The sequence below is a fragment of the Ambystoma mexicanum genome, chromosome 6q (genome assembly GCF_040938575.1).
Source record: "Ambystoma mexicanum isolate Mex_15411 chromosome 6q, UKY_AmexF1_1, whole genome shotgun sequence".
Classification (NCBI taxonomy): Eukaryota; Metazoa; Chordata; class Amphibia; order Caudata; family Ambystomatidae; genus Ambystoma; species Ambystoma mexicanum.
The window spans coordinates 1,408,060,027-1,408,084,074 of NC_090937.1; the positions used below are offsets into that span (position 1 = coordinate 1,408,060,027).

Genomic DNA, 24,048 nt, shown 5'->3' on the forward strand with positions numbered 1-24,048 from the left:
ATTCAACTTAATTTGCCTTTAGCCCCTAATCTTGGTCAGTTTTCTAGACCTAGGCATCAAACAATATCTGGTCGAACCCACTAACCGGCTTGGTGGAATTTTGGACTTAATCCTTACAGCCATTCCAGGTGTAGTAGTTCTTCCCGTTATTCCGCTCATCTGAACAGATAATTTTTTGGTCTCCTTATTGGTGCCCCTTATGACCCGCTTGTCGCCCCCCCTGTCATGCGGACTAATCTTAGGAGAAACTGGCCTAATTTGGACTTGCCTCATTTAGCATCTGTTGTCATGGCAAATTGCCCCAACGATAGGCCTACTGACTATTCTATTCTGCCTCAAGCATTGTTGAATTCTGCCAATCAACTTTTGCCTCTTAAGCTTACAAGTGTTCGCTGTCGGCCCTCTCAAGCTTGGATCTCTGCCGAATATAAACTAGCTAAGCTTGGTGTTCACCAAGCGGAGTGTAAATGGCGCTCTTCTTATAGACAGTCTGACAAAGTTATACTTGTTTCTCTATCTAGGAAGTATCACTCGGCAATTAAAATAGCCAAGCAGTCCTGTTTTACACATAGCAACAAATCTGGTCTTAATCAGTCAAAGTAGCTTTTCTCTGTTGTCAAATCTTTCTCATCTACCGCTCGTTTCCTTCCTACTGTTCTGCCATCTCAGTCTCATTGCGACTCATTAGCTGACTTTTTTATTCAAAAATCGCTAGCATATATGACAATATTGAATCTTCCTACCCTGGCACTAGGGCAAAGGTCGCTAACTTTATCCCAACTGTAACCACCAGTTGGGCCACCTTTCCGCTGTTTACTGACGAGGTCCTTCGGTCGGCCATCTCCTGTCTTAAGTCTGCAGCCTTGTCCGACCCAGTTCCTCTATCTATTTTAAAGGATCTTTTGCCACTGATTATTCCATTAGTGCCTCAGGCTGTTAATCCCTCCTGGGGCCTAGGATCTAGTCCTAGTCAACTGAAACAGGTTACTGTGGTCCCCTTTTAAAGAAACAAGAAACCATCCCTGGATGCTTCTGTCCCTTCCTATTTTCGTCCTAATTCTTTGCTTCCTTTCTTTATGAAACTTCTTGAGTCTTTAATTTCTCCTCTCCTGTCTTCCTTCCTGGAGTCTTCGTCAGTGCTTTACCCCTTTCAGTGTGGGTTTCGCCCCAGAAGGGGTACATAGAGCTTGCTAGTATCAGTGATGTATGACCTGACCAGGCTTGCTGATGACAGAGTGGTAGGGGCCCTGATTTTGCTCGATTTATCAGCAGCCTTTAATACTGTTGACCAGCCCCTCCTCCTCTCTCGCCTGGCTTCCATCGAAATCTATGGTCCCGTATGTTAGGGAGAATTCTCTGTTTAGGCTGAATTTCCTAACCTAGTGAGTCCCCCGGCAGCTTTGCTGGATTTTTGGGGTTTATTTTTTTCTCCTGCCAAGAGTGAGACTCTTTTTACCCTCACTCTTGGACATGATTTGAGTGTGTTCCTTTGACTCTAGATGTGTTTAATGGGCTATGGGGTCTTTTACTCCATAGGGCTTCATGTGTTTTTGTGATGTGTGTTACACAGCACCCTCAGTGCAGTAACACAGGGGTGTCATAGTGACCCCCCAGTATAGACTCCATACCCTGGGACTGACTACTGTCTCCCAGGGCATGTAAAGTCACCATTGACTTTACTAGTCTTGAATTCTGAACAGAACCAGTACAAATCATATTGTGGACGTACTGGCTGGGGCAATTCGATTGCCCCGGGGTCTGTTAGTCGAGGAGGCACGTCTCCGTCCCCCCTGATCGAGTTTTGGCGGGTGGCAATGGATACTACTTTTTATATTCAACCGCGAATATTTCTCTATGGGATTTTACCATTGTTCGAGGCTACTATCTTTATTTATTTAATTACGATAGCCTCGAACATACCAGTTTATTTAATTATTATTAATTCTCCGGTTGGTATTTTTTGCCAAAACTCGGTTCTAAAATGGTGTTTGTGTTCTCTTCTGTGACTCCAACCCAAGTCGAGCCCTTTGTTCCACTTTTTGGCAGCCTTCTCCACCAAGGCCCTCCAAAGTGGTGCCACTCTGTCTGGGGTACTTAGGAGGGGTGGTGGGGGATTTAGGCACCCTGGACTGAGTTGCCTAGGCAACTCAAGACGCACTCCGTCCTGATTGGCCCAAGTGGTGAGCCGGCCGCCTCACCACTTAGCATGTTTGAGTGACAGCTAGGCTGAGTGAATGGGGGTTTTCTGCATAAAAGCAGGGCTTTGGGGACTGGAACTTCAGAAGTCGCCACAGGGCCTAAGAATCCGATGAGGGAGAAGCCGAGCCGACCTGCTACGACGACACCACCGGTGGAGCCCTGCGGAACCGTCTCACCACTTTTCCCAACGACGGAGGAGATCTCCCGTCTGAGAGTCTTCTTCCTTTGACTGGTGGGGATAACCAGTTTCACCGTCTTTTCGCCTTCCCGACGCATCTCGTGGCCGCCTTGCCTGTGCCAAGCACCCCGGCAGCCGGAATACCACGTTTTACCACGACCGTGAAATAAAGGGTAATACCTTTAACCGGAAAACTCCGCGGCTGGTTTCTTCCCTGGCAGTGCAACGACCTTCATCTTTCCTCCAAGTCGAGATCTTCTCTTCCCCTGGACGACGCTGAGACTTGCACCCGCTGCCAGGAACTACTGCCACCGCTGGAGGATCCTTCACACTGAAGGTACCGTGTTCCGCCTGGCTTCCCTTGCCACTGACTGTACGGGGTAGATTTAGCCCCCGGCTTTCGAAACTGGGTTAGCCTGGGACACCCTGGCTAAACTTTTCTGAGCCTCTATAAACTCTTTTCGAACTCTCTGCAAGACTTTCAAAGCCTAGTGTAACTGTGTGATCTTGGGCGCATTTGTGCTCTGCTCTCTCTAAGAGTGGGCCCAGCCTATGGACTTTGGCTCACAAGTGACTTTTGCTCTTCTGCCTTGCTAAAAGTGTTCCTAAATCTTACGAGTGGTGTATCTTCACATATTCTGCCTTTTTCCCTCCCTTTTTCATGAACTTATTGGAGTGCCATCATAGTTAAGCGCCCACCTCTGTCTGGAAATAAGTGGTGTTAACTAAGACTTGTCCGATAAGGAATAAGGGTTGTATATATCATAATAGTAACTGTGTTTAGAGTGTTTTACAATAAGAGTGCTGGAGTGTTTCAAACAGTGTGTGTTTATATATAACTATAATTTGATACCAAAGCTCTGGTCAGTGTTTGCTTGTGCTATTGTGTCTGAGTGCCTATTGTGTATACTTTGCATACTGCCTAACTCTTCTTGAGGGAAGTCTGACTGCTCAGCTACAAGGTAAATCTGGGTGGTACAGACTGCTACCAAGTGGGTTTACTGCTAACACCTGTAGTCCTAAATCTTTTGCAGTGTTCCCAAAGGGAACTGCACAGGTTTCTGCCTAACACCGTACTGGGCTGGTTCACTTAATTCCTGACCGGTTGTGGCCAGTCTGTATCTCTGGCTCCTTGTCTCTCCCCTTCTTACTCTCTTTCCTGTGGGGTCCCCCAGGGCTCTGCCTTCTCCCTGATGTTATTTAACATCTATGTTTGCTCCCTTCTTCTTTGTGGCCTTCTTCACTTGGTGTATTTCCTACTCCGGTGACGGTGGTGAAAAACCTTGGGGTCTATCTGTCTGCATCATTGTCTATGGCCTTGCAGGTGAGTGCGGTATGTCAGTCTGGAGACTTTCTGTTGCGGGTTCTCTGCAAGAATCTACCTTTCCTTCCACTTTCACTACGTCCGTTAGTTGTGGCTGCTCTTCTTTCTAGTAGCCTTGATTATTGCAATGCTCTCTATCTGGTTCAGCCGGCTGGTCTTATCCATCGGCTAAAACTGTTACAAAACTTGCCTGCTCGGGTTGCCACTGCAACCCCACATGGTTCCCACAACAGCCCTGTTGCGTGTCACCTACACTGGCTTCCAGTGCAACAGCATATAGCTTTTAAATCTCTATGTTTGGTCCATCGAGCCTATTATCAGGTTGTGTCTAAATTCCTTCGGGGTAAGTTCCAGCCTCACATTCCCCGCCGGACTCTCCGCTCTGGTGGTGACTGTTTGGTTGAAGTTCCCAAGTTTCACCTTCAGAGGCACAATTGCTCGAATGACAATAGACCTTTTCACAATTGAATGAATCGGTAGGTCAATTGTTACATATGTGGGGGGGGGGGGGGAGAGCCCACGCAACCCCTCTCCAAACTCCTATATATCATCAAACCGATATATATTGTGAAAGGGCAATTTGGACCCTTGAAATTAGGTCAATTGTTCATTTGAACAATTGTGTTCTAACAATGTGGGTAATACCTGTCTTCCGCCACTTACTCAAAACTGTTCTTTTCTGTTAAACCATTTGTTGGCTGCAGTCTTGTTTTGTTCCTTGTCACACCAAGATGCCTTCGGGTGAACGTACGCGTAATAAATGTACCTAACATAACATAACTTATCCTCTCAAGAACCAAGAATTCAGATTGAGAGGTCCCAAGTTCAGGTGAAGCACTTTGCCTCCTGATTGCGACAGGTCCGGCCTCAGAAGAAGCAGCAATGTGGACAGTTCCAGGAGGTCTTCACCCCTACCAGAAGAGCTGCAGAGGCTGAGAAGTTCTATAGCACCATAGCTGCATGGCCTCCATGCACAGGGGCAGTGATCTCATGCCTCCCTGCTTGTTGAGACAGTGCATGGTCACTGTGTTGTCTGTTAAGACTAAGACATGCTTCTCCTGTTGAGAGCATGCAAAAGCTGTTAACGCTAGTCTGACTGCCTGCAACTCGAGAATTGTGTGGAAAGATATCTCCTGGACCAATGGCTGCTCACTTGAAGAGGGCCGCAGTGAGCCTGCCTTCCCTTCAGAGAGGCGTCCATGAGTATATGTGCCTCCGGCTGTCAACATCCTCCTGTCGCTCCACTAAGCCAATTAGTTGGCAACAGACCACGACACTTGAGTACATCCGACATCTCACCCAAGTACTGTGGGTACTGCTAGGATTGCTTCAATAGCATTACCTGTGGCACTAGGAAAATACAGGATGCCAGGAGGCCCAACAGACACAGGAAAGTGGATGCTGGAAGACTGCTGGAAGTCTAGAAAAGACTGACCATCTTCACCACTTTGGGGACACTCTGCTCAGGAGGAAAAACTTTCCCTTCCTGGGTGTCCAAGACCGCTCGGATGAACTGAAGCCTCTGTGATGGTGATATCTGTGATTTCTGTAGATTCAGGGAGAAACTCATGTCAAGTAACAGTGAGCAAGTGTCCACAAGTTGCCTCTGAACCTGTTCTGGTGACCATGCTCGGATCAGCCACTCGTCTAAGTATGGGAATACGAAAGCGCCGGATCTCCCGAGATGGGCCACCACCAATGCCATCAGCTTGGTAAAAGTCCTGGTTGCAGACATCTAGCCAAAGGGGAGCACCGTAACTGGTAGTGGGCATCCCCAATGACAAACCCCAGGAATCGGACGGTTCTCTTAGGGCTAGGGACGTGGAAATAGGTGTCCTGAAGGTCCAACGACAGCAGCCAGTCTTGGAGCTGAAGAGCCTGGAGAATCTCCCTCAACATCTCCATCCTGAATGTGTCTTTCCCCAGGAACGTGTTTAAGGCCCTCAGGTTCAGGATAGGATGGAGCCCGGCCTCTTTTCTTTGGAAACAGTAAGTATCAGGAATACTAGGCCAAGCCTTTTTCCTCAGCTGGCACCTCCACTATTGCTTACTTCAATATAAGGGCTTGCAGTTCCTCCTGGGGTTCCCATTCTGGCTGTTGGGGGGTGGAGGGGTGGGGGGTCCAGTGGTCATTTCACAAATGGAGGCAGTAGCCTAGCACGACCAATTGAAGGACCCAGGCATTGGAAGAGATCTCTTTCCATCTGTCCAAGAACCCAGAGACTTTCCCTCCAACCAGAGATGTATGTGGGGGGGAACCTCAGAGTATTTTTAGACGTGGGTTTGGTCGATGCAACAGCAGGAGTCGTCTGCCTTGATGCTCCTCTGCCACTCCCTGGTTGCGGGAAGCTCCACTGCCCATGCTTGGCCTGGGAGTGCTGTGCTCTTATAGGGAAAGAGATTTACTGCCTATAGCCTCGTCCTCTCGACCCAAAAGCAAAATTCTGCTTTGCTAACTGCTGCTGCACTACAATCCCCATAGAATACGCTGTCAGTTTCGAGTCTTTAAACCTCGAGGGACTCGTTAGTTTTGGGGTCAAACAAAAGTTCCCATCGAAGGTCAGGTCCAGGAGGTTTGTTTGGATATTCAGAGAAAACCCAGAACTCCTAAGGTAGGCTGACTGGCGCAATACTACCGACGTGCCCGTGGCACGACTCACATAGTCCATGGTGTCAAATCCAGCCTGAAGCGCCTGGCAGGCCATCTCTTTGCCATCATATACAAAATCCCCAAAACCATCCTTAATCTCCTCTACTGGGAGTGGTTATCTGCCTCCTTGATGGTATTCCACAGAATATGTGAACATTTCGCAAATGCACAAGAGGCGATGGCCCTTAGCACCATGTTTCCAAAGGCAAACACTTTCTTTGCTAAAGCGTCAACCTTCTTCGAATCGGTCTGTGGGGAGGTTCGAGGTTGAGGGCCTCGAGAGGTAACCGTTGTGGCCTACACCACAAACCCCTCTGGGTTCGGATGCACCGTCATGAACAGACAATCGCCTCTTGCTGGCTTGCATTTCTTCCTTAAATCCTCGACTGCCGGCGAACACGTGCTTTGCCACAGGTGCATGACGGGGTCTGCTATGGCGCCATTGAACGGCAAGGCGTGTTCCGCCTGCGGGCCTCAGTTGAGGATATCAGTCAATTTGTATTGTAACAATGGTGTTTACACTTGAACCAAACCTGAATGCCACAGTTACCTTCGCGACTACCTTGCAGTATTGAGCAATCGGATGCGTGAAAGGGGCCACCTGTTGGAACTCGACGTCTGTGGACGTATCTGGTCCACTCGCATTGTGGAGTCCCTCCGCCAGTTCCAGTAACCCTGCTTAGTCTGAATAAAATAGGGCAACGGACCCATGGGCGTGCCCATCACTGGCTCTATCCTGAAAGGGATTGGGTCACCCTCCTCAAAGATCGGTTGCATCAAGTTGAAGAAATCAGACCTCGATTCCGAAACGTAACATCGATCCTGTGGAACCTCTGCCGGTCGAGGAGCTCCATGGGTGAGCATCAGCGGTATTGGTGCTGGAGTAGGCTTCTCTTTCGCTCTACCTTCATGCCGGAATGAACCAGGCGCGGTTGGAGCAGAGTCTGCCTGCGCATAGAGGCCAGAACCATACCAGCTGCAGCCTTCTCAAAAAACTTCAACGTTTACCTTTTAAAATCTTCTCCCTTGGTGCTTGCTTTGCAGTGTACAACTTACCCTTCTTGTCCAACAAGTCGGAAATGCGTCTGTGTCAGCACTACTTTTTGTGCGATGATGCCAAGAAAGAGTGGTGGGACTCGCTACGCGACTGCAATTGATTTTTTTACTTTTTTGTGACACCTTCCTTCCTGACGTTTTTCAGGAGTAGGCCCCTTGGTCTCATGCACCAATGATTTGGAGACCGACTTTGCTGGAGGTTTCAACAAGTGGTCTATCAAGCGCCAGTTTAGCCGATTGCTCCTGAACCACTTTCGGGTTTGTGTCCGACACAGAGACACAACACACAGATAGTGTGCATGTCTGTTAGGGACATTGAGTTGTAGTTCTTGCAGCGCTTGAATCAGGATAGTTTACGCCCAAAAAGCTGGTGTAACAAGAATTTCGAACAAGTGCAAGTGAAAGAGCCGTGTCCCGAGAAGCGTGCGGAAAAACGGAACTGCCGTAAGCAATATTTGAAACTTGGTTGCAAATTATAATAGACATACTATTAGTAATGTATTGTCTCAAATTAACCATGTGGTAGGATTAACCCCCTTTGTTTCATAGTATGGAGGAGAAGGGCATCCCTTTAGTACGGCGATCGATGTCACGTCTGGAGTCGAAGAGGGGCATGGCCGAACACAAGGGTGTAGAGAGGCGATGTAGCATTGCACTACGCCCCGGATGAAAAGGTTTCTGAGCTGCTGACACTGGATGGCCATCTATCAAAATTAGGAATCTGTGGGAGGATACAATACAATGAAAGGTTCACACACTCTAGTGTGGTTGTCTTTCTCAGTAGGATTCTATTAAAGCCGGCCTTGGATTTTGAGATCTAAGACATGCTGATTACCAAGCTTAACTCTGTGTCCGGTTGGCCGTCAATGTACCTCTGGAAAAAAGAATGCCGGGGCAGAATCTTCTACACCTAAAGATGGAGACACTAGCTCTCAATGGTACAATGCTTTATTTAATCTGTTTACAGCTCCACTCTTCAAGTTACTGAGTGACAGAGGGATTCTTTTCACAAACTATGCTGATGACACTCCCTCTGTCAGGAAATCATACTGAGGACTCTGAGACAATCAACAGGGTGTATGCCATAATCCAGACTTGGATGATGGAGAATGGGTTAGCCTTGAATGACGGGAAAACCGAAATTATGATTGTGGGCACAGAGTCTTGCCTGAAGACGCTAGGGCCGGATTTTTGTGAATTCCACATAGCCGGATGTGTTATTCCCACCGCGCAGAAGGTGGTGACCTTGGGCATGGTGTTTGACCAAGAGCTTAACATGAAGGCTCATAATAGCTTTCTGGTGTCAGCCACTTATTACTACCTCAAACTGTTGGTATTACTGAGGCCGTACTTGTCACAAAACAATTGAGCGAAAATCGCAAGGGCAATTATCGGAGCTAAATTAGATTATGGCTCCAGTCTGTTACATAGTATAGGTAAAGGAGACATGATGCGTCTCCAGATCACACATAATGCAGTAAGAGCAATCATGGGATTGAAAAGGAGTGACCATGTCTCCGTAGCTAGGAAACCATTACACTGGCTTCCTATGGCTAGCAGGTTACCTTTTCAACTAATGTGTATTACTCACAAATGTCTTTTTGGATTAAGCCCAGTTTATCTATCTAGCACTATCTCCTGGCTACCTGTCTGAAGAACATGGAGTTCTAATTATTTGAGTCTTCTTCAAAAACTGCTCGGGCCAAACTTGGCATAGTGGCAGAGGGACCTTTCTTTCGCTCATGGCATCAAGAATCTGGAATGCTCTTCCTCCAGACTTGAGATTGTTCCAATCCGTGGAAGCTTTCAAAGCTGGACTTCAGATACTTCTGTTCTGGGAAGGTGGGATTTTATCTCTGACTTGATGAGAATCTGCTTCTCGATCTTCTGTTTCTCCTGATTTATGACTTTGGTGTTTATGTTTTTTGTATTGTATATGTTGTTGTTGGCGCCACTAGCCTCTGGGCTTGTTTTCGCCACCTTATAAATACATATAAATAAAACAAAATACAAGGTTTTACCGGATTGTCAGTTCCGGTAGAGATGATTAAGATTACATCTAGTAATGAACAGGCGCAAGGATACAACCAGGAACTGGGAAAGCATTTAGCAAGGTGCTTAAGCAAGATTTTCCTTTACTGCAGGGGGTGTCCCACTGGCTGCTAAAGAAGTAAAAAATAAAAAAAATGTACAAGTAAACCACATATTAGCCTATCACTCCACTTGTTCTTGAGTGTAAGATGCCTATTCTAGATAGGGGAAGGAGCCAGGCACACCAGTAATAGCAGTGACAACAACAATGAAGTCAGAGTCCATGTAAGACTCCCCTCTTCTAACCCTTCTCATGTGAATTAATTTCCCCACCTTCTAACATGAAAGCATCTGTAAACCAGAAGGATGTGATCAGAGGCATGCACAATAGGACAACTGGGGGCAGGGGAGGGATGTGGGATGGATTAGAGTTCAGATATCACTTCACCAACCCCTAACCTCATAGCATATGTAAATCAGAAGAATGTGACCCAAGGCATGCAAATTAGGACAACCGGGGGCCAGGGGCTGGCAGGGGGGGCTGCGAAACGGATTAGAGTTCAGATGTCACTTCTGTGCCTCAATGTCCTCAGCATTATTTAAAACCCCTAGGTTTCATCTAGAGAGGTTTCTCAACCAAGTTTGTCCAAGCTGAGCGTGGTCCTCCTATAACAAACTATTTACAGCAAGTGTGTGGAGACTTTGAATAGCGTGACCTGATGAGTAATAGATTCTTTGGGTGTCTCTTGCCCTCAGTTAAGAACCCTTGTCACTGGGTACAAGGGAGACTGCATTAGTATTCTGAAGGTGAGACAATTCAGGAGACTAGCATATAGGGATCAGAGAACTGTTCCTCTGTCCTCCACATAGGGTCACACCCAGTAGAAAAGGGAACCAGCGTTGTACACTGGTTCCAAAGCCATGCAAGAAGCGGCTTCTCCATCATAATGAGCAAGCAAAACTGCACACACAGAAGAACAAAAGGTTTGTGGACTAGGGAGAAGGGTTGTTATTGCCAAGCACCATATCTTACAAGACTTCTATAAATTGCATGCTCTGTGACAATTCTACAGGATCATTCCTGGGTGACAAACAGACCCAACATCAAGACTAGGGGATGTTACCATGTCCAGAAAGGTGGATAATTCCTAGCATGATGAAAGAATCCGTAACATGACTGCTCTCAGATACAGATAAGTTAGACATTTGCAAATTAATTAAAGCCAATCACTCCTGCTTTTTATTTCATAGAGAGGACAGGATTTGCTCCAGGGACAACACCTTGAAACATTTTGGTGGGTGATGGTGATTAAATAAGTGCAAGAGCAGAAAGACTGATACAAACTGAACTTAAAATGCAACAGAGAGGCACGACCACTCCAACAACTACCACACTATCTCAATCTATATCCAGATCGAAGAATTAGAGATATGCTCCTAAGATTAAGACTGAACCTACTCCCAACAAGAGAAGTCTTGGGGAAATGGAGTCAAAACAAAAGTACAAACAGCGACTGTAGATTCTGTCTAATATCGGGAAAAACAAACTTTATACCATGTAATTATGGAATATGAGGCACTCAATCAAAAAAACTGCTCTACAGCGACAAATATCAAAGTGCCCTTGTAGAAATGGAAATAGAAGAACGATGGAGTCAAATCCTAATGGGAAACAACAGAAAGATGGTTGCTACCATAGTCCACTTTTGGGAAACCATAATCTTGGAAAACAGTAGTAGCAAACAGGAATAGTAAAGTAAAAACCAAATGCATTTTTAAATTAAAAAAATAAATAAATAAATAAATAAGTGCAGGATCAGAGTGGTTCAAATGCAACAAATCTGCCTATCCACTGCAAACTTGCAGTAGAGTTTGCAGTTCAGCTATACTGGAGGGACAGGTTTTATTGCCCATGAGGAATAGATATTTTTGATGATGGAATTATGGTATACTGAACTATGAGGTAGAGGCAAAGACAAGGGGACAACAGACAGCAGGGAAAGGGTGTCTGAATCCTTACTCCACCAGGAGATAGCTTCCTCTCTTCTGTAAGGAAGATATGGTATCAAACAGTGAAGACAGACACAAGTGATCACAGTACAAGGGTGTTTATTGAACTTCAATTGGGTTTTTAAAAACACCCATCTAATCCTAAATCTAAAGATGGAAGCAAGCTACGACCATCAAATAATAACGCAGTCCTAGTGGAGTCTCTGTCAAAATAAAAGGGCCGATACTAATAAACCTATTGCCAATCCTTACTTCTAAATACAAATTGTGTGGGAAACAAAGTTATACAAAAGAAAAGTGTTCACGAAATGATATGTGTCACGACCCTCGCCCAAAACCCCCTCTGGCAAACCCATTGGCCATGTGGAGTCAGGACTCGGGCCTCTAGAGCCTGGCATCCTCTTCAAAAACCCTCATGGGTTTTTCATACACCATGAAAAACAATGTGCTTGGGAACTACTTTATTGTATTGTCAGCCAACATGGAGGCATCCACATAGCTTGTAGCTTGGTTCCTAAGAACCAAGCTATGCGGTCTAGTGTTTTGGGGGTGGTAGCCTAGGGACTACTTTACCTGGACTATTTTGTTGGGGGTATTTAAACCACACCCGAGCAAGACAACACGCTTCGCGTTACTTTGCAGCTTGCAACGTGACGCTCACCGTGTCCAGCTATTCCCTCGAACCTCGGAGAAGCAGAACCTGCAAGGAGACAAAAGGAACATCATTAGCAGCAGCATCTTACCTGCAGTCTTCATCTTTAAACACTCGCAGCTACTGAGAACAGCTTCCTCAAATCTGCACGCCCCCCAGACAGAACAACCTGAAAGAGGAAGATAGAGGCAACATTAAAGAAAGCAGTAGAGACATTTACAAATTACGAACTGCTCAAAAGGCTTACCTGGCTGGTCGCCTCTCGGCTGGCACCACTCCGGACATTCCACTTGCGCTGAAGAACACTGCGACCTACAAGGAAGGAACACACAGGTTAGCAAAGGCAAGACTTTGCATCGCTGTGCATAGCGCTTACTTACCGCATCATATTGCTCTTAATGCGCCATCATTTACCAGTGGGGCTCAAACAAGCCAGTTCGCTGCGCTGAAGCTCCGCATCCTTATGGGATAAGGGAGAAAAAAAGAGACATTTTAAACAAAGAAAGGCATGCAGGATAGCAACAAAACTAAAGAACAGCAATAAGACCTACCTGAACAATATCAAATGGGCCGGCGTCAGTGCAGTGAAGTAACTGGACCGCACTCGCCCATGAAAGACAACGCGCCCCTCCAAAGAAGGCAGGACGGAGAACACGCCTAATTCTACCACAAGGCAGAACCTTCCCCGCAGACCACATCAGGGCAAAGCTGAGAAGCATACCAGCGAGTAACCCGGCTGGGTGGCGTCCCTGTGGATACCAGGTGAGCGTAACAATATGTCAGGATAGTTGAGCAGTTAGCTTTCCTTCCCCAGGTTTTCAGCATAGGACAAGGCGGCACACTCAAGCTTAGCACATACTCTGGCTTTTCTAGCACGAGGGTGCAGTTCAAAATCTCAGTATCGGGCCTTCTGTGCCAAAGTCTTTTTGCCATTCAAAGTCTCTTATTTCAGAGGGCCTGATGCAACAAACATTCAAAGTTCCTTTCTCATCAGGATTCTAATGTGCACAACCTCTCTGGTGATTCACTGTTCACCCCGGTTCCCCCTCTGCCGCGGTGAGACCCATTATAACACAAAACCTTAATTTTCCAAACTTTCTTTACTATATCAAAATCGAAGACTTTCAACTGTGCACAGGATTTTGCTTGACCCGTCGCAGGACCACTTCGATTCACAATTCTCTTCTTAATACAACCCTTTTAACTTTTACTTCTGCCGCTTCTCAGTGGGATACCTTACAGAGACCTTCGATTGAGCACCCACGCGGTTCCGAACCACTCTGTCAAAGGTATCGTATCAAAGTCTCTTCAAAGTTCAAACAATAATCAGTAGTTCAACTTTACTTGAGTCTTTTATCACACGCGTTTTAGCAATGTTCATTCCATCGCTCACCATACAATGTTGCTGCTTGCAACATTGGCTTCAACATAGACCAGTCTTGTATCTGCCTCCTCGACTCACCGGCTATGCTGATTCCACTGGCACTGCTTTGTTCTTAGAGCCAAGGATGGTACCACGGCAGCTGCTGCTTCTCCCAGCCTTGATTAGTGACGCAGGAGGGCAGCGGATAGCTATGACACACAATACAGGATTCTTCAGCCTGGTTTTCTGGTCTTATGCATTCTAATCTCGGGGGCTCTGGAAAGTAACGGTTTCCTGTCGGAAACGTCAAGGGTTTGCCGTCTTTCTTTTTTCGTTCAGCTGCCGTCTCGAAACAACTGTTTCCTTGTGTGCTTTGTCTCGCTCAGAGTGTGCTTTCGTGCTTAATCTGTGTGGGGACGCTTAATGGAAGTTAGCTGTGAGTGACAGTCAGTAATTGCCTGACCTCACCAGACTATTGTATTGGGACACGTCATGTATACAGCTAGGGTGATAGTCTGTTTTCTCCCAGAGCAGGCTGTCGGTGTGAAAGTGTTCGTGTAGGAAAAGGGGGAGGGGGATAGAGTTCCTACGAATCCTATCTGATAGGATGGGGTAAAGGTGTTACAGGAAAGGGGATATCGCATCTTGCCATCCGGCATCCCACTCCAGGAAGACCCACCATCCAGGCGATCCTCCCGCACTGGTCCACCCCACATTACTGGATCCAAAAGCGATGGCTGTGTCCTGGCCACCTGGGTGACAGATCCCCGGGGACTAGTGGGTGAGACACATTCTGGTTTCTCACACTTCCCGGATATGCCAACCATCACCCATATCTACAATCCATACTATGGGTTCAAGGTTACAAAATTAAGAAACGGCCCAGTTTGTTAATGTTACTGGCTGGGATAGTAACCTGTGCATAATATTTAAGTGCATCAGCCTTATGAATCTTTTCCCAAGTGTCACAGCTGGTTATTTTGGGAGGTCCTGTGTGTGCATTAGAAATGTCTGGTAATGGTGCAGTAACTCCTTCATGTAGAGAAACAGAAGAAGGAGGCTGAGAGGATTATGGTCCCACCAAACTTCACTTTTCTTCTTATGGAACAAGCGCAGTGTATAGGCCACTTATGGGAGCCTGCAAAAGCACACTAGCCCTTCAGCTGATCTCTATGATCTAGGGGCCTTGCTTCATTAAAACCTAAAGTAGCGCTTAATGGCAACAGTAACAACTACAAGTGTGTCTTAAATCAAGCAAGTAGCATGGCTTAGTGACCCACATGCTTGGAAGGCTGCAATGCATCCAGAAACGTGTGGAGTAAGGCTCCGAAGACATGGCTATTTGACAATAAGATATATCCTCACTGATGTACAAATGAAAAGGTTACAATTGATGCATGCACTATGATGAGAACTGCTGGTGAAGTGTACATAAAAAGTATAGCTCTTACTTGAATCTCACAGGCAGCCACAAGATTGTGTATGTAGTAGAAGGCCTCCTCAATTGTTTCACCAACTGTTACCAAACCATGATTCCGAAGAATAAGAACCTAAAAAAGGATATTGGGAAGCAAAAGAAATCAGATGATCACAATTAGAAACATATAAAAGATTACCAAATGTTTACAACACTTCTCCTGCACAGGGGCTTGTCTCGCAACAAATGGTCAAACTGGTTTGCTATTATGCCATCAAATGGTGCATATATGTTAATAAGTACAGTTTAGACTTTCAGGAAACTAAATGGGTGATTTTAGTACGTGTGATATTATTGAAATAAATCAGAAACATACGACTAAGAAAGCTTGCAAGTTAGCTACACAATTGAAATCAAATCATAACTTCAACATAACTGGTCATCAACATTTGTAATTTTAGGCGATGCCCTGCATCTCCGTGAACCACTCCTCACATATTTATTTCTTATGTCCCTAATTGCATCTTAAAGAAAAGTACCTATACCTTGCCAATTGTTCAACCATGCAGCAAGATGCAAAGTGCATTTCCCCATGCGTAAGTTTTGAGACATACCAAACATGTCACATTATTTACTATCCTGCAGTGTAGGCACACAATGCCTTCCCCAACACAGACCAACACCTAGTAAAATGCTAAATGTGCTGCAAGAATGCAGAATTGTTAGTGTAAACTATACAAAACTACTTTCAATCAAAGAGCCAGCAAATATTTTCATAAATATTTATATTTTAATTGCTTATTTATTATTTCCAGTCATTGGTAGAACACAATGAATTCAACCAGAAGTTTCAGTGCGAAAACAAACTAGACAAAATAGAAACCGGTATATCTGCACAAGAATAACCATGAAGTATGCATGGATGTTAGTTGTAACGTTTTGTAGACAGCAAAATAAATAATGCCAGTATTGCACTCCAAGAACACACTCATGATGGCTTTGCCCAAATATTGCCAGCATTTGCCTTGGAAAGGTAACTGTGATGGTTGTGCCCCAAAATGGCAGCATTTGCCCCTGTAAGTATACACGTGTGCGTGTGATGGCTTTGCCCAAACATTCAAGAAATCGTGGGGAGAAACGTGCAAGTCGGACTATTCATAATATTACATATAGCATAGCCCTAGTAGAAAGAAGTCTGTTAACCAAAGTAAAAGGGAGTCTTTGTACTATGTTTATGCTCCATATAATGGTGTGCAAATTCTAACTTCACACGCTTTTCAAAATTCAAAGCCATTCACCAGGCATGGCCTTTATTGAAGTATGCTAACATTTCAGCCTTAACAGTGATGGTAACATCTCAAAAAGGGTTGTCATTTGATAAAGTATAAACAGAAGCCATTTTACTATGTCTTCTTAAGGAAAAAGTGTTCAAACCCTAACCGTTACACACCCCTTCACGTTATACCCCTAACAGATCTCTACACAAATGTTAATAGTACCCGTCAGCTTCTACATAGTCTTCCCAGCTCGTGCAGTGCTTCCTCATAAATGGCATCCCCAGCCCATATGATTCTACGGAGCTGAAAGTTAACCACTGAATCCAACGGCTGGGAGGTTTTTCTCATCAGTATGATGAAAAGGGAGGGCTTCCAAACATAAGGCTCAACAGCTTTGATGGTGGTGGCTAGACTCAAACAGTTCCGCTAGTGCTTGTTTTGGGTGACCTTTTATGTTGGAAAAAGGACTATCATTAAAACAAAAATATATAAAACCCCTCCGGAAAGTCTCTCTTCTCTGGAGACTAGAGGCTCCAATATAAATGGTACCTGATCTCCTGCTTCGTTGTAGAAGTCGTACATCTTAGACATGAATGGTTTCAAGAGGCCAGGAGCATATTCCTGTGGAGCCACGCCATCTATGATGGGCGCAGGGGAACTTTATGCCTCTTGGGTTCCAGTCCAAGGCCGTAGGCATGCAGGAGTGATCCCTCATGGGATCGATACCTGTATCTAAAAACGCAGTGGTTCCTGTTGTCCCTGCATCCATCGAGACAAAAGCTGTAGCTGCCGTCACCATGGCAAATATATCTAGCATCTTTTGGCCAATTATTTCCCATTCCTATGGGTGGGGGATTGGGTCGGAAAAGGTACATGAGCCACCTTCTCTGGAGATTTCTTGGGGCAGTGACTCTTTCTTGGATGAAGAAGTATTTTGGTGTGAGGATTCTGTGATGAATCCAAAGGTGTCATTGATCTACGGGCAGTAACCTCCTCCTATGTGGCCAGGAGACGGCAGCAGATACATGATCCTGACCCTGGGGGCGGCTATATGATGGAGGATCACATGGGAGCTCAGACTAGGATAAGTGGACCAACATATGATATGACATTTATAACGCGCCTACACACAAGAGTTTCAAGGCGCGACGAGGCAAAGGAGGGGAAACAAAGGGAGGACAAGACAACGATCTTACTAGGCCTAGTAACATAGATATCGCGCAAGTGCAGGGAAGAGCGAAGGGGAAAAGTGCCAGGGGTAAGGGAGGAGGAACAAGTGCAGGACTCCAGATCAAAACATCAAAAACAAGTAGGGAGGCCAGCAGGTGGCAGTGCAAGGGTTAAGTGCAGACAACAAGTTTCTGAAAAGTGCAGGTAAGGGGACTGTAGGGTTGCAGAACCAAGTGCAAGGTTGCCAGGAGGCAGTATAGGTGTGCAAGGTGGGCAGGGAACTTGGCCCGAAGTTCAGAGGGTAGCCTGGTGATCAGTGCAGTATCAGACAGGAGATCAGCAGGGAAGAGGAAGAGAGGCAGAAGCAAAGAGGAAAGTCTTGAGATGCTTCCGGAACCGGAGATGGTTCTGCTCAAGTTTCAGAGGCAGAGAGGATGTTCCAGATGGAGGCGCCAGGCAAAGAGAGAGCTACCCCCAACTCACTGCTTGGAGAAGCGACTGACCCTCAAGGAGTTGGAGGTGGAAGAGCAAAGAGATCGAGTAGGAAGATATTTCCGAAGAGAGAGTTGGAAGTATTGTGGTCCCAGGCCCCAGAAGGCCTTGTGGACAATGCAAAGTGTCTTGAACTTTATCCATGCAGCCACTTGGAGCCAATGGAGAGATCTTAGGGCTGGAGAGATCTTAGGGCTGGAGAGATACGATCCCTGGGGTTAAGGCCAAGGAAAAGTCTTGCAGTGGACAGAGAGTAGAGGCAGGCATATATAAAAAGAGGCTGTTGCAGTAGTCAACCCTAGAGAGAACCGGAGCTCTGGAGATAGAGAGCTTCTGGGGGAAGGAAAGGAAAGGAAGAATACCTCTGAGAAGGTGCAGTTGGTAGTTTGACATTGGAGATGTGAGGAGAGAAGGAAAGTGTGAAGTCGAAGTTGACCCAGAGGTTCTTAGCCTCAATGGTGGGAGCAGGAAGTGGGGCAAGGGAGGCCAGCAGAGAGTTGCAGGAAGAAAAGGTGCAGGTGTGCCGATGAGGAGGATCTCTGTCTTACTGGCATTCAGGCAGAGATCATTGGCGGCAAACAGACAATCCGGAAAGAGAGAAGGAGAAGAGGCGGCAGAGGGGAGCCTGAAAGCGAGCTGAGCATCATCAGCATAGCACTGAAAGTCGGGGCAGAGAGCAGCAATGCAGTGGGCGAGAGGTGCAAGTATTGGTTAAACAACCAGGGAGAAAGGTTAGACCCCTGGGGAACACGGATGGAGAAAGAGATAGAGCAGAGGAAGGAACCAATTTGGACCTGGGAGGGTCGGTCTGAGAGGAAAGAGGTCAGCCAGGCCAGAGCCTGATCAGTGATACCCAGATTATCACGAAGCCGGTTGAGCAGGATGGCATGGTTGACCGTGACAAAGACAGAAGAGAGATCAAGTAAGATGAGTACAGAGGGGAGATTAACATCAAGGTTAAAGAGCAGGTCTTCACGGATGCTCAGGAGAGCAGTTTCCATGCTTCCGACTGCTCTGAAGCCAGACTGATGATCATGCATACAACCAACAGATTCAGTGTGAAGATTAAGCTGGGAGATGGCCAGCTTTTCCAGGAGATTGCCCAGGAAAGGAGTGCTGGAGATCGGGCGATAATAAGGCGAAAAGGAGGGGTCTTCTGAGGGTTTCTTGAGAAGAGGGTGCACAAGAGAGTGCTTCGGGGGGAAGGGAAGGTTCCAGTGGCAAAAGAGTGGTTGCAGAAGTCGGCCAATGCTGGAGAGAAGATGTCAATGAGGTCTTTGATGGTTTTGGACGAACAGGGAATAACCTGTTATGGCAAGGTTTTCATAGATCAGACTTGTCTAGAAACCTTGTTAGGGATGAAGAGAGGAAAGACAGAGAAGGAGGGGGTGGCGGCAGGGGGGGGGGCAGAGGAAGAGGAGAGAGTGGTGAGAGAAGCAGGAGAGGACGAAAGAATGGACAGGATGTCCTGAGATTTAGAGATGAAATGAGAAGCAAGGGCTGTACAGAGGGTGTGGGAAGGGACAGGAGAGGTTGAAACTGTGACAGGATTGGCCAGCTCCTTGCAGATTTTAACGAGTTCGGCCGAGTTAGATGCCGCAGGGACGTGGGCTTGGATGTATACTGACTTTAGAGCTCGGTTTGGTCCCGTATGGATAGTGTTTCATGGGATTCCGATTCTTCATCAGCTTGTCTGTTGACATAGCTACAGAATGCATTCCAGACATTTTTTGGACGAGAGTGTGCGGGGAGGGAATTAATGTATTCCTCTTCGCAGGTCTGAGTCCAGGTGAGTGCCTTCAGCCACATTCCAAATGTAGGAGGGGAGGGGCACCGTAGTATACATTTTTTAGCCACCATATTTGCTTACATTCAAAAACGTAGACATTTTCTTTGCCCCGTGCCCGCTCCATATTCCAAACACCGCAATTGGATCTGGATCAAGTGTAGTTCCCACAATTTCAGAGAGAGCACCGATGACCTCCCCCCAGAATGCACTAAGTACATTACATGACCAAAACACGTGTACATGGTCAGCGCTTTCAAAGTGGCATCTGGGGCAAGTGCGTGTCTGGCTCCGGTGAAACTTAGTCTATGCAGGGTATAATATAGTCTGTTTAACAATTTGTATTGCATGCAGCGAAGCCTGAAGTTGAGTCAGTATGTGAGCACATTTTTCTCCATGTACCATCTGTGATCTCGAGGTTAAGCTCTGCAGCCCATTCATTGCGTGCTCTAGGGGGTTGGTCAGGAGATTTAGCCAGCAGTATTTTGTAGAGGGAGCAGACTACACCCTGACTATTGCTAGAGTTGGCTATATATTGTATTTCGGGTGTATCTGGGGGCTCGTCTGGGTATGATGGCCACATGTCGCAAACTGCAGCTCATAGTCTATAGTACTGCAACATCTCCAATGCCGACCCAGAGTGGCCAGGGCGCCATGTCCGTGGACTGATAAACCTCCGCTCGGGAAATAGATCTGTCAATGCCTGGTATCCCAATTCTAGCCAGCGCTGGGAAAGGAGTTTGTCGTGTGTCGGCGCAAACCCCAGAAACCCCCCCCCGATACAGAGCCATTTATAATAAGGCTGCAATTCGGACCCCGGATGGAGAAGCCGGCTCCACGACATCAATGTGGTCGAGACTGGGTCAGATGGAGCGTCGGCCTCGTATTTGCGATGGAGGACGAGTGACATTATGTTCACTTCGGCCGCTGCTGGTCTTTCCAGTTTAACATGGGGGGAGCATATGGGTTCTTGTACCAGTATGTGGCGTATTGGGCTTCAGCCCAGTAGAGGGTTAGATCAGGGGCGGTGAAGCCCCCTCTCTCATAGGGTAGAGTCCTGTGTTGGCATTTTTTTATGAACGCGCCGGCATGCCATAAGAATTGTGCACACATTTTGTGTAGATTATTGAAGTATTGTTTCCCTGGCCAGACTGGGACGTTAGCAAACACAGCGAATTTTAGGGACCAGTACCATCTTGATCAGCGAAATCTTACCCGCCAGTGAGAGTGGGAGAGAACTCCATATCGTTGTTTTTGACTCATGTGATGTAGCATCGGGGTATAATTATCAGACCGCAGAGTCGATTTGGATAGCGATATTTGGACCCCAGATACCGGATACCACCCGGGGACCAACAGAGAGGCTATTCACATGACGGCTGCTGGGTTGTGCTCGTGAGCGGGAATATTTCAGATTTAGAATTGTTGATGGTGAAGCTGGAGAAGGTGCCTATCTTCGTTATGTCACGTAAAATGGGGTTGAGATGAGTAGTTGGGGTCCTTGCGTATAGCAAGACGTCGTCGTCTTATAATGATATTATCTATGGGGTATCCTTTAGGCATACGCCATTACGTGAGTGCTGTGCCCTGACATAACCTGCCATTGGCTCGATGACCAAAGCAAAAAGGTTAGGGTCGAAAGGGCAGCCCTGACGGGTGCCTCTTAGCAGTGTAAAGGATGGCGAGGTTAGGGAATTGATCAGGACTCTAGCCGTGGTCGTTTGTGTACAGTAATTTGATGTAGGATATCATGTTCGGTCTCATCCCTTGCTCCAGGACTGCCCACATATACTGCCAGGAGACCATGTCAAAGGCCTTTTGGGCTTCGAGTGTGACCGCAACAGCGTCTACTTTTTGGTCAATCCTGGACAAAACGTTGAAGAGCTGCGTGATATTAAGCAATGTTGAACGTCCATGAACAAAGCCACTCTGGTCCTCGTGGACTAAGTGCGGTGTGATCGGAAGGGACCTGTTCGCTATTATTTTGGCAAATATCTTAGTATCGATATTCATAAGTGACAGTCCTGTAGGACCCACACTCGTAGCTGGGAACAGTTATAATTGTTTCTCGTAATTGCTTCTCGTAGAGATGGGGGGGAAGAGTGGATTCACAAAGTGATTCGGACCAGACCTCCAGAAGCCTTGGCGCTAGGAGCACCACATGTTCCTGATAAAATTCTGAAGTGAGTCCATCAGGGCCAAGGTCCTTACCTCTCGGGAGATCAGTGATGACCCTAACAATCTTGTCTAGCGTGAACGGAGTATCGAGCTGTTCCCTAGTGGATTGGAAAATGTACGTCATGGGGATCTTATCGAGGAGTTCATGTACGTCTTGTAAGCTGTGTTCATGATGTGGCGTATATAGGTCGATATAACATTTTGAGAACATTTTGAGTATTTGTTGGTCTGACCATTGTTGAACACCTTGTGTATCTCTTGCATTCAATCTGGGTCCCCACTCCCTCCGCCCGGACCAGTCTTGCCAGTCTCCTCCCAGGTCCATCACCCTCACCGTATTTCCTTGCTGCTTGTGGGCGAGTAAAGTATTGCATCTCCCTCAGGGCATGTGATTAAACGCATCAAGTTCCTCTCTTATCTGTGCTAGTTTCGTGGGGTTAGAGGCAGTTGAGCGATTAAAATCATTTCATATGGCCTTCAGTATTCCCGCTTCCTGGGATATGGACATACCCCTAATGTAGGCCTTGGCCCTGGGCGATGTTCCTGTCCTATCGAGGTCATTGTCCAGTATTAAATTCATGTCTCCTCCCCAAATGATTCGAACCCCAATGTAACCCATGAGAAGGGAAGCTACCTTGCTCAAGAATTCAGGGGTATCGGCATTGGGGCCATATGTATTCACAAGTAGGTACTCCTCACCTGATATGACACAATGTAGGACAATGTATTTGCCATCAGGGTCTATGTGGCTCTTTTTCAAGACAAATTTAATAGATGTGTGAATTAACGTCAAGACTCCCCTGGATTGTGTAGAGTACGTTGTATAAAACCTATTGGGTCCCCAGGATGGTGCTAAGTATGATGCAAGGCGGCTCAAGGCATGAGTCTCCTGTAATAGGAGTATCCTCACCCCATGTCTCTGGGCGTAAGCTGTGACTTTACGGGCCTTAGTGAAATTACCTATCATGTCGGGGTAATAGTTTCGAGGACAACCAGACTTGATCACCAACAGAATAAGAGGGGGCTGGTCTTCTCTTGGAATCCACATAGAGCTTAGTGCGTGTTTGAGCCCCTTTAAATTGTTCTTTGGCTTCCTTGTGAATGTTGATGAGAGTCTGTATCCAAGAGTCGAGAGTAGGTACTGGAGTGGGATGTGGAAGAACAGAAGGTAAAACGGACAGGTGAAAACCTTGACTGCAATAGAAAGGGCTGACCTTGAGTGCTGAGTGATCGGAATTGTTGTAGGCAAACTCGGCCAGGGGTATGAGGAGAGACCAGTCATCCTGAACCTTGGTGGCAAAACAACGAAGATATTGCTCCAGAGTTTGATTTACACATTCCGTGGCTCCGTTGGTTTGTGGGTGATAACCTGATGAGAGAGCGCGTTGGATCCCCAGAATACGACAGAGATGTTTCCAGAATTGTGAGACATATTGGGGTCCTCGGTCCAATATGATCTTGGAAGGAAGTCCATGGAGACGGAAAATATGTTCCAGGAAGATTCCAGCAAGTTCTGAGGAGGATGGTAGTTTATACAAAGGTGTGAAATGAGCTATATGGGTGAACAAGTCTATGGTTACCATGATGGTCGTGTACCCTCGGGAAGGTGGTAACTTCACAATGAAGTCTGTAGCAATAAAATCCCATGGTCTTGTTGGCAGCGATGGTTGCAGTAGAAGACCCGCCGGTCTCTTGTTATCATGTTTGTTTTGACTGCAGACAGTACAAGCCTTGACGTACTGTTGTACGTCGGTCTTCATTTGAGGCCACCAAAACTGTCTTTGTATAAGACGGAGGGTGTTAGTTATACCACGATGACCGGAGTGAGGGGTATCATGGCAGAGGTTTATTATCTTGTGTTGTAATTTCTGCGTAAGAATGACCAGTGCATTGTCCTTGAATAGATATTCTTCCTTGACTCTTAGATTCCATGGATTCTTCCTTGAAATTTCCTTCCAGAGGTCAGAGGACTGGGTTTGCACTCGGATTTCTTCCAGGAGGTTGATTGCTTGAGCTACAAAGAGAGTTTGGGGAAACATCTTAGGATAGGCCTTGTCCTCAGTGGCTGCGTAGTCTGGACGTCGAGATAAGGCGTAAGCAATCATGTTTTGTGATCCGGGAACGTGAGTGATTTGAAACTGGTCCTGGGCAAAGAAGTAGGCCCAACGGGCCTGACGACTGTTCCTGCACTCCAATGACTAGGATTTGGAGATTCCGATGATCTGTGCGGACCTGAACTGGATATCTAGCACCCAGAAGTACGTG

At 46.6% G+C, this 24,048-nt stretch overlaps 1 protein-coding gene across 17 annotated transcripts in view; it reads right to left on the reverse strand.

Moving 5' to 3' along the window:
- LOC138516732 (alpha-adducin-like) overlaps positions 1–24,048 on the reverse strand; it is a 1,440,750-nt gene that overhangs the window by 709,725 nt on the left and 706,977 nt on the right. For all 17 annotated transcript variants that reach the window (XM_069632078.1, XM_069632071.1, XM_069632077.1 and 14 more), the window contains exon 8: positions 14,915–15,013. In XM_069632078.1, the coding sequence (XP_069488179.1) occupies positions 14,915–15,013 (99 nt within the window). The remainder of the gene's footprint in view (positions 1–14,914; positions 15,014–24,048) is intronic.